This window comes from Chaetodon auriga, chromosome 3, assembly GCF_051107435.1.
Source record: "Chaetodon auriga isolate fChaAug3 chromosome 3, fChaAug3.hap1, whole genome shotgun sequence".
Classification (NCBI taxonomy): Eukaryota; Metazoa; Chordata; class Actinopteri; order Chaetodontiformes; family Chaetodontidae; genus Chaetodon; species Chaetodon auriga.
Window position 1 is genome coordinate 27,356,731 of NC_135076.1, and position 11,055 is coordinate 27,367,785.

The following is an 11,055-nucleotide window of genomic DNA, read 5'->3' on the forward strand; positions in this document are numbered from 1 at the left end:
TAAATAATAGTCATTTGGTCATCTGTGGGTGCTCTAAAATTTGAAATTGGCCAATACAGGAGATCCAATAGCAATGACTAGGCAAAATTTAAAAAATCTCAACTGAAGACGTTACTTAATTGACATTTCATCCTGTCATTTCCTGGACTCCTGGTTAAATTTGTCATCCACTTTGAGTCTAGTGGCTCTGATTCAGCCACTAGGTGGTAACAAATAACCATCAATGTTTCTGCCACCTCTTATTATTTGCAGTCGGTAAATACAACCTTATACACCAAGGTTCAGCTGACCTATGAGGTAAACACAGACGCTCACGGAGAAACATCTGTCAACACGGTGTTGCTGGCTAGCTGGTGGAATTGACATGGACTGTGCTGCTGACAGGTTTCAAACCTCAAAATTATGAATAATCAGGTGCAAAATAATGAGCAAATCATGTCATATCTTAGTTGATGTAACAGAAAAATAGTCCTGACACGTCTCACACTGAGATAACTCCACAAACGTCTGGAACATAATCTTTAGATTGCTTTCACTCATTTAGCTTCAGTGTGCAAAACTCTAAACGGCCTTGTTTGATTACCATTGAAAACAAACATCTGGGTGTATAAAGTACAAAATCACAACCTCTGCTCTCTGAAAACAGCTACTTCATATTAGCACAGTGTTCAAATGCTTATTCCAAGACATTTTATCACCATATCAGTTCATTCTGGGATTTCATGTCCTCCAGTGGACCGTCTGACCACTAACCTTCCAGAAAACAGCTGCAAAACAGATCTGTTCATTAACAGTTGATCACCATTTACCGCTGCAGACTTGACAGGTTATTTAAAGAATCATTTATTGTTGATGATATTTACAGCTGCAGACGACTCACAACAAACATTTGTTTATTTTCTCGGCCTCCTTGTGCTACACGCCTCATAAAAGTGACATTATTCATGGAATAAATTCAAAAAATGAAATGTTATCAAAGTGCTCTAACTCAGAGAAAATATACTGGAACTTGCATTGCTGCAGTTACAGTGGAGCTTTACAATAGACTGCGTCACAGTGAACGATGCAGGGCGGGAAAAGCTGCATTAAACATACAGTGAAGTTTGAAAGACATGCGTGTAGTAACTGTAGGCCCGCTCATTAGGGACTGCATGAAAACAACAGGGGAGGGAAGAGAGGGCTGAGGCTTATAGTGGACATTTTCCTTTCTGTTGTGATGCAAGAAAAACATGAAGGAAAAACTGTTCAGGGGTAACATTTAACCACCAATAACCACAAAGATAATGTTGAGCCTGTTTGCCATCAGCTGATTGTGATAACAAGCACAGTCACACTCATTAAAACCACATGTTGTAACCATTTGGTCCCTTTTTGAATTATTTTTTGCAAAATAAATTCCCTCCCCTGCTCTCCTCAAAAAATTCAGACCATCTTTCCTTCCAGAAAAAGAAAAAATACATAAACACTTCCCCTTTTCTGGATCCCACCCCCCGCATAATGATTCCACAGTCCCTCAGTTAGAGGAAAATAAATGTCATCCAGGTGAGAAATGGAGATTTTTGTAACACCAAGTCCTCCTGAGCGGCCTCAGGATCCTGAGGAATGTTCTCAATTTACGTGTCAATATACAGTTGTTACCATTTTCAACCACTAGGGGCAGCCAAACCTCTGCCTGTCAAACAGGCCACAGAAGGAGCAGTTCTGCTATTTGTGGGAAAATGAAAATCTAAAAACAGGAGTGATTTTTCACATCAAATGTGCACTATAATATAAGCATTAACAATAAATAGACGATCTAGCAGAGGGAGCACTCAAAGTCTTCTTCTGTGAAGGGATCGGTGTTCATCAACGAAGGCTCAGTGCAAACGAGTGTAAACATAATCCAAAGCAGCGGATGCTCTGGTGGAGTGGTGGCGTCCTGGTCAGTCTGCTCGGCATCCAGTGTGTGACTCTGTCTCACTTCTCCCTGAGGAGGTACAACACGGTGGCCTTCAGGTAGTGTCCGAAGGCGCAGACAGCAGACACCAGCCAGTGAGAGCGAAAGCTGGGGTCAGAGTTCACCACGCATTTGATAACGTCCACCTGAAAGAGCAGAGAGGACGCAGAGTCACCGGATAAACCGTGAGCACACACATAGGCAGCACATGCAACAAAAAGAGCACATGTGTTCTTGATTTGTCCATATTCTGAGACTGTGCAGTCACAACCTGCCCACAGATATGTGATTCCAAAGCCAAAGCCCACACTGCAACCTCAGCAATGCTTATTCAAAAATCCACTTGTGTAACGAAAAACACAGAGATTCCTCAGAGAGCACAGCGACGTGTCACTGCCGACACCAAACCCGCGTCCCTCCTCAGATGCTCCCTCACGTCACTGACGGTTATTCGGGTTTCTGACACGCTGACATCGTCCCCCAGTTTGAGTTCACACCGCGACTCGTTTGTGCTGCCGAGGTCGGTTATACAATGCGGCCCTCTTCGTTTTGTCACACTCCACTTCTCTTCAAAACAAAGCCGACTTGGGTGCCGTGTCTCTGAGTGCAGGGGCGTTCATTTGTGCTGCTCTTTCCAGCAGAGCGGAGCCGAACATGCACCGAGGCACGCCACCAGGCCTCGTCCCCCCTCATCCCTCCTCGTCCCTCCTCGTCCCCCCTCGTCCCTCCGCGTCCTCCTCGTCCCTCCTCGTCCCTCCGCGTCCTCCTCGTCCCTGAGTTTCACTTAATTGTTTCTGCAGGATTGCATGAAACGGGCCTTTTCCCGTCTGATAAACAGTGGCTCCATGTTATGTCTGTCTGTTTGTATGTATAGACCAAAAAACTACATGTTCGTGTCATTTTTTGGTTTGGTTGTCCTGAGTTTCTGACTCCACGTCACCTTCCACGTTGTAATTACGATCTGATTTTTCTGAGAGCTGCAGTGTATCTGACAACACTCGCTTACATGGAGAAAGATCTAAGACTGTCATTCAGTCTACTTAGCCATGTCATTTATGTGTATAATATTTCTATAATATCCAACAGGAGCCTGTCTGATAGAGTTCAGTTCTCTACACTGATATTAACATCTTCAGATCTACTACATGAACTCTAACAGTCAAATATTCTAAAATATTCACGATTGTATTTGTAACTCATGGTTTTATCCACATTAACTTCTATCAGTACAATTTTGATGATTTAGTAATCAAGCAAAAGTCATTTTCAAGCCAAACTGCGAAACATTTGATCGTTCCAGCTTCTCAAATGTGCAGATTTGCTGCTTTTCTTTGCTTTATATCTTTGTGAAGTGAATATGTTTGGGTTTGGGACTCCATGTCAGACAAAAAGAGCAATTTGAAGACGTCACATTGGGTTCTGGAAAATGATGATGAGCATTTTTCACTCTTTTTTGATGTTTCCCAGATTTAATCAATCATTGAATAATCAGAAAATAACCAGTAGATTCCATACTAACACATCTAAACTGTAGAAAGGATTCAGAGCACTGGTTCACTGACTTTATCATCTCAGTCCCTGTTTCATGTGTGTAATATCGCTATGATGCCTTCAGTTGACCACCGCAAAACCAGAGGCCTCACAAACAAGTGATCAGGTAAAGAAGAAGACGTTTCTCTCACCCAGCCGCCTCTCCTCTTCAGCCAGGAGCTCAGGCTCTTGCGGACAAACTCCCCCATGCAGTCGACAATGGTATGAACCATAGCTGGATGACCATGGCGAACGCAGTCCACTGCCAAGGCTCCGGCCACGGCGTACAAAGAAACCACCTTCCCCCAGGTCACACCTGACAGGAGACACGTTGGGGGAATATTAGAAGAAAATAAACGCTGTCTGCACTCAGAGCTTTGTGTCCTGCTGTCTGATGAAAACGCTGCCAAGGCATTTGTGTGCAAGAACATTACTATTAGATGACCTGAGGGTTCTTGGAAAGCAAAGTGGAGCGACTCTGCTCTTTGTGACTCTCTTCAAAGGTGGATGAACAGATTATAAAACCATTCACTGTGTCCTTTGTTTTCTGGGGATTCCTGGGAATCTCCCCGAGGTCTTTCAGTGAAAATGTAAACCTGAAGCACAGGCCGAGGTGTTCTGGCTCCCAGTAAGCTCTGAAAATCTCCCATAATGCAGCTGAACAGCGTGCTTTGATACAACCACATCTTCCAAACAAACAGAGTTTCTCTTAACGTAATGAACGCCTCATCATCGTGGATATTGTCTCATACTTGACGAAGCTCTTTTAAAGCTGAACAGAAGACGTCACACAGGCTGAGGACTCTCCTTGACTGTACGCTGACCTTTACGAGTGACATCAGAGTAATGCCCCTTCACAGTTCATTGTGCAAGCCTGTGCTGTAAAATGACAATAAATGGACCTTGATACCTTCAGTGTGGCCTTACATGTGGTTCCACCCCAGCAGCTAGCTTATGGCTGACACTGTTTACAGACTAACATGCTTTTAAGGTGCCGCCATGACAGAAAAAACATGCTTCAAATGGGAAACATGCAAGTGTCCCATTAGGTTAGGTGGAAAAGTGATGGTCCTGCAGCACTACAGCAGCCCTGCGGCAGGAAAACGATTCCTCATTTCTGCCCGAGGCCCAATCAGAGGTGTACTCCAGTAGTTTAGCTTTCCAGTAATCGACTTGTGGAGCAACAGTGGAGTCGTCTGGAGTCGTGTGTCTTGCCACTGGATGTTTCCCTCTGGTTTGGTCTCCACCAACTCCTGAGGGAAACATCTGACTCTTTAGCTGCTAAATGCTCCACAATCTTAAGTTTAAGCTTTAAGTTTACAACAGGTTTATCAAACCTTTTTTTTTTTTTTAACAGAAAAAAAATGCATCTTATTGAACCCAAACAGTGAGCTCAAAGACACTGAAACGCTCCGTAGAGCTGAGGCGGACTGAGATGATGCACAGTGATCTGACCCACTGTTAATGTGAAACTATTAATGAGAACAGCTTTGAATAAAGGTTTAAAAAAGGCGTCTCATCCCTCCTCTGCTGCATGATGCAACATGCAGGATGTTTTAGCTGTAGTTTATCTGCACCTCGTGATGGAGCTCAAACACATCGGTTTGTGGTCATAATCTATTGCTAGCCATGACTTCCTCTTCACACAGTGACATGTCTAGACAGTCAGCTTCATCAGGTCCGAATTTACACTGTAACCACTGAGTGACATTTTCAACCCACAAACTGAAACTAAAGCCTCACTGAAATGTGTCTTTCCTCCTGTAAACCACTAAATAAACACTGCGCTCATGCTCCAGAAGAGCGTGCTTGGGTTGAGGTAGATCTTCTTTCATCCTAATGTTTGGAGGTGTCAGTGATTTTTGTCAGTAACTCTGCACACTCACTGAAGACTAGACTAACCTGATTTGGACTCAGATCACTTTGTTCCATTCCCTCAGGAATAATCCAGCTGAGGCTCATGACTGAACTCTCTGGGTGGGGTCCAAACTGTCTGTAACAATCACTCGCTCGAGCAACGAGTTCACCTAATATGGACTGAATGTTTTCCCTACGGTTCCTTTCCTGTAAGGGGATAATGACCGTTAAAAAAAAGCTTCTGACTGACTGAAGAGTGCTGTGGTGGCCCTGCATGAGAGCTGTTTATATTAGAAGGTAGGCTGGATTTTTTAAGAGGGAAAACTGTGAATTTCTGTAGTAATTTAACAAAAAAAACATGAATATGAGCAGCAACATGAGTTCTCTAAGCTTTCAATATGTTTATTGTATTTGACTCGAGCTCTAAGTTCCTCCTGCTCGATGAAGAACTTCCCTAAATGGACAAACACTCTTCCTTTTTTGTCAAGTCCAGCTCAGAGATCAACCTGCAAACAAAGCACTATGATCCACTACGATCCCCATGATCCAGGCCTGCGTGTCTGACTTGATTCAAAATACGAGAGGACTTCAATGTGGACCCACCTGTGGAGAAAATGTCTGCAGCCACAGCGAGGAAAGCATCAGACACGATGCTCTCTGACGCCACCGTGATGTTGAGCTGTCGGGCCACATTGCGGTAAACGTTTGGTCGAAGGTACTCCAACTCGTCACCTGATCAAAACAACAGAGGCAGAAAAAACCTCTACTCACTGTTTGTGGTGACTCTGGCTTTGCATTTCAGCCACAGACACAGTTAAAGCAGCCATGCAGCTTCTGAACGAAACAATAACACAACCTTCCTCCATTCAGTCCCTTCAGTGGTTTGACTGCTACAGTCTGACATGCTGTGTTTTGACCAGCAGTTTACAGTAGCTAATGCTAGCTACTTTTAGCTAACTTTAATTGAATATGCTATCTGCTTTTTGTTTTGACTTGAACTGATCAACCTTTTTATGAAACACTCATTCGCTTTCTTGCCAAGAGTTAAGCTGCGTTTCCACTGCAGGAAGTTTCCCGAGGGGCCGAGAACCTTTGGAGGACCTCAGTGTGCTTCCACCACAGGGATTAGGGTCTAAAATAAGTTCCAGCGACATTATTTTACCCGCCAAAATGCCCATATTCGGGCGGTAGTACAGGACATTTGGTGGTGGGAGGTGGTGCAGCGCGGCACATCTCTGATTGGACGAGAACTTGCAGCTTTTTCTTTCAGTCACCGTATTTAAAAATGGGCAGTTGTGCAAAAAAAAAGGGACTTGTAAAAACATCTGGTTCATCTTTGAAGGTCAACAAGCTGCAGAACCTTTCAGTTCCTTGATAAGAAGCTCCTGGGACGAAAAGTTCTGGGTGCATCCACGACTTTAGATGAGAGGTTTGATGCCACTGATGTCTGTTGAATATGTGGCTGGAGCTGAGCTGAGCATAAAGACTGGAGGCAGTCCCTTGAGGTTAGCTGCTTCTCTGTTTTCAGTCTTTGTGCTAAGCTAACAAGCTGCAGCTACATATTTATCACAGAGACATGAGGCCGATATTCATCATCTCATCTAACGCCCAGCAGTTAAATCAATTAGTGTTTCCAAAATGTCACACTATTGCTTTAAAAATCAGATTTGAATCTTTAATTTCAGAGCTGTAGATGCTTTGTCGTAGCCTGGAATAACTTCCTGTTCAGTAAACTTAAGAGGGAACAAAGTCCAGAAGTGACTGATCTAATCTCTTCAACGGGCTCTGAGGTTTGCCAGCTGTGTTTTGAGCACCGTTCCTGAACCGACTTGAGAGCCTCTCTGCTGGAGAGTGTTCCCAAACGCAGTCTTTCTTTGATCTGAATTTCCAGTGAATTGCATAACTACCTAAACTGGAGGATGGGTGATAACCACAAATGGTAAAGTGGAACCTCAGACTGGAGGAGCCGCCTGCAGTCTATCAGTTTCAGCACTGGGCAAACTTCCAGGCAGTGAAGCATTACTTAAATGAAACTGAGTCCTGTGTTTTTGGGGGATTCCTGGGAATCTCCTCGAGGTCTTCCAGTGAAAACGTGAAGCAAAGCATCAACGCGTTTCTGAATGATGAGCTGTGACCTCAGACAGGACCAGACTCTGGATTATTGAGGTCAGAAGTCCAAACCACCCCCCCACCTCCCACCGCCACATACAGTTCTGCAAATTCAGTGACATTTTGTTGATTTTTGACATTTTTCTAATGTGGAATGTAGTCATATTTGTGAGCTTTTCTATCGTTTCTGTGTGTCCACGACTCTCTCTAAATGCCGTTCTAGCAGCAGATAGTTCACATCTCCTCTTTTTACGTCTCTTTATTGTTAAAACGCTCTTTGTTTTCTTGTGCTTCTTCGTTTTTTTGTTTTTTTGTTTTTTTTTACTTAAACTTGGTGAAATTTAATCACACTGAGTCCAAAAATATTGGCGTCTATCTTCTAAAAGCCCACTGTGTCTAACTTTAAAGGATCAAATGTGAAGTGCAGTTCAGGCCCCCAAATTTCCAGGTCCTGGTCCTCTGTGTGCTCATGGGCGCTTTAGCAAGAAGTCTTATTCAGAGGACTTCAAGCCTTTAAATATTGTAATGTCGTTGAACTCATGTTAGAATGAGTCTCTACATAAACTTCACTCAGTGTTTGTTAGATCACACCCAGAACTCACCCAGCCACAGCAGAACCGACGATATCTCCCCCAGCGTCCCACCTGACGCAGCCAGTCCGTGCTCAGGCTTGGACCAGCCAATGCCGGCACGGTTCAGCCTGGAGTGGATGTAGTCCCTGCACAGTGCTTTGGCCTGGGACACCAGCTCCTTGTCGGTGGGCGAGCGGTCAAACACCTCGGCCGCGAACACAGAGGAGCGGCGCAGCATCTCCATGCCCGCCTGTCATCCGCCGCGGACTGCGCTGCTCGCCTCCCCGCCTCCACCGCCTCGCACAGCGGCCGCTTCTCCGCTCACACGTCCCCCCTCCTCCTTCCCTCTGTGGAGTCCTCTGGAGATTATCCTGCATAACAAACACGCAGATTAGATTATGGACATCTTTTGATGACCTGGATAAAAAGCTGTCCGATGCAAAGTCTGCAGAGAAGGAGGAAAACCAGAGAAGTTATGCATGAAACCATAAAGTTACACTTAGTGCGACTTTCATGAAGGTAAAGATAATTAAAGTACACTTACCCAGAATTAACAGGCTAACTCTCCCCAGATCGAGCTCGGCTAAGCGGGCTGCATTGTAACTTGTCACTGCGCAGAAAAGTGCTTTTGATCAGTGACTTTAAAACGCTCTCAGTCTGACAGGCTTTCCTTCTAAGGGCACTTATTGTGGAGTCCAGAGGCGGAGATAAGAGCACCAACACAAGCCCCGCCCCTCTCCAACTCATATAACACACACACACACACACACACACACACACACACACACACACACACAGGGAGGACATGGTCTTGAAGTATCTCTAATCATCTCTAATCAATTACTTTAGAAGAAGAGATTAAAAATAGGACATGCAAAATAAAAAATCAATTAATAATATTGCTGGATGGAGAAACTGCACATGATAGATGTGGATCATTAAGTACAGTGTTTTTGTACTATTGCACAGTAGTTAAAATATATGTAAGTGTATGTAAATATATATAAATATATGTTATACTGCTCGAGATACTGTTTGGATGTAACGGCCAGATGTTAAACATGAATCACACAGAAGTGCAACAGAGATTGAAAGCAGAGATTATAAATTGTTAGAAGGTGAAATGCTTTCACCAGTGAATACAGACACTAGAAATTACTCCATAAGAGCAGTTTATGGAGGATCAGTATGTTTGATTTTTTGTTGTGTGTTTTAATTCTATAAATTATACTGACCAAAATACAAATCTGTGTGCAAAATAGGGAAGGGAAACAGCTAGCCTGGATTAAACAAATGAGAGATCACATGTTTATCAGCGGGCATTATAGGTGGGGATGAGCATTGGATGACTCAGCGTTTCTGGTGTTCTACTGTTTAACAGGAGGAAATAAAGTGAAAGCACGCAGTCGCATTATGATACATTAGAAATGAGGAAGGTCAGTTGTTGTGTTACGTTATGTTCCCTAAGCGACAGCCTGATCCAGCAGTGATTTGAGTTAGTCATGATGAGATGTGAAACCAGCACATTGCTGCTCAGGTCTGTCACCCTGAACGCAACGCCGTCTATTAACCAGACCTGAGAGATACAGGAAATGGAGCAAAAGTCCAGCAATTGCAGGAAATACTTGGGTCTACTCATAACAGCAGAGGGAATTAAACAAAAATATGTTAAACTCTTAAAAACATTGGACATAAAAGCATGTTTTGATAGCAGTGAGGGGGCAGCTCCACGCCTCCTCCGCACCCAAACAGAGAAGTGTGTGAGCAGATTTCCCTGGCAGAGGAGTGATAATGTCACTTCTGGGGAAGCCGCCCCGCCCTGTGCTCACGCTGTTGGGACATGCCTGAGGAATGGCCTGCTTTGTTAGTGACTGCTCAGCACATGAGCAGGAACTCTCCGCGCTGTGAGACGTTTTCCTCCTCCTTACCTTCATCTGACTGATCTTCACAGCACCAAACCTTCCAGGTGAAAGCATCCTCACACTTCGTATCAGCTGAGGTGTTGATGCGGTATTTTACTTTCACTTTGCTTCAGTTTTCACTGAGTTTTTTTAGTTTTCTGAGCTCGTGAAAAGTTGCCCTCATGGAGATACGTGGTTCTCACAGGACGGCTACAAACATAAGATGACCTTATATAATATGATGCATTGCTGTAGATTAAACAAACCAATAAAGTACTTCAAACTTAAATCTCTACAGCAGTAAAATGAAACATAAACATAGTTTTTCTGCATAATTAGAGCTTTACTCCTCCAGATGTATTAAAGACATCAGTGTCCAAAACTGTTTCAAGCTTAACCAGGATGAAACTGAAATATTAGTTAAGCTCAGAGAGAGAAACAGGCCACAGACCTGAATCCTCCGGGCAGGTAAGAAACCTTGATGTGGTCTTTGACTCTGAACTCAACTTGAAGGCTCGTGGCGGGTATGTCACCAAAATCTGCTTTTTATCCTCTCAACATACAGATTAACTGCAGCCATTTCTCACTCTGAGCCACACAGAGAATAATCCAGGCTTTCATATCCAGCAGGACAGATTACTGCGACGCTCAGATGTGGTCCACCCAAAAAATCTGTAAACCAAGAAAACTGACGGAGAACACATGACGTCTATTTTAAAGTCTGCACGTTTTAGTTGTTTTTAAAGACCAGGATTAAAACATCATGTGAAGCACTTTTTAGTTTTGATGTTCTGATCTGCTGCATCAGTCATTACTTATTTAATCATTTATTGTTTTCATTGTCATCAAGTGTTCATCATTTTCATTTCTCTTGTGAATTCGGCTCAAATGTTTGCACTTACCAGCCTGTCAGTCATCTACAGAACACTCTGAATAACATTAACCTGTACCAGGTGACGCACAAATGAAATGAATTTGTATTTGTGTTGAATGTGGAGACAGAAATTGGAAATGGCTCATTTTAATAAGATGATGCAGGCTGGCGGCTAAAAACAGTCTGATAAGATGAAATTTCTCGCAGCATTAACGTAACTGGAGCTTCTTGTTCTGACAAAATGTCAAATACAGACATCTGCAGCATCTTCTAAAA

General features: G+C 43.5%; 1 protein-coding gene across 1 annotated transcript; it reads right to left on the reverse strand.

Moving 5' to 3' along the window:
* Positions 1–875: 875 nt before the first annotated feature.
* On the reverse strand, positions 876–8,689 carry boka (BCL2 family apoptosis regulator BOK a). The gene is made up of 5 exons (XM_076727224.1): positions 8,549–8,689; positions 8,035–8,375; positions 5,927–6,055; positions 3,619–3,782; positions 876–2,082 (listed from the first exon to the last, which is right to left on the reverse strand). Exons 2-5 carry the CDS (start codon positions 8,246–8,248, stop codon positions 1,957–1,959), a joined length of 633 nt encoding a protein of 210 aa, XP_076583339.1. The 5' UTR covers positions 8,249–8,375; positions 8,549–8,689; the 3' UTR covers positions 876–1,956.
* Between the last annotated feature and the right edge of the window lie 2,366 nt (positions 8,690–11,055).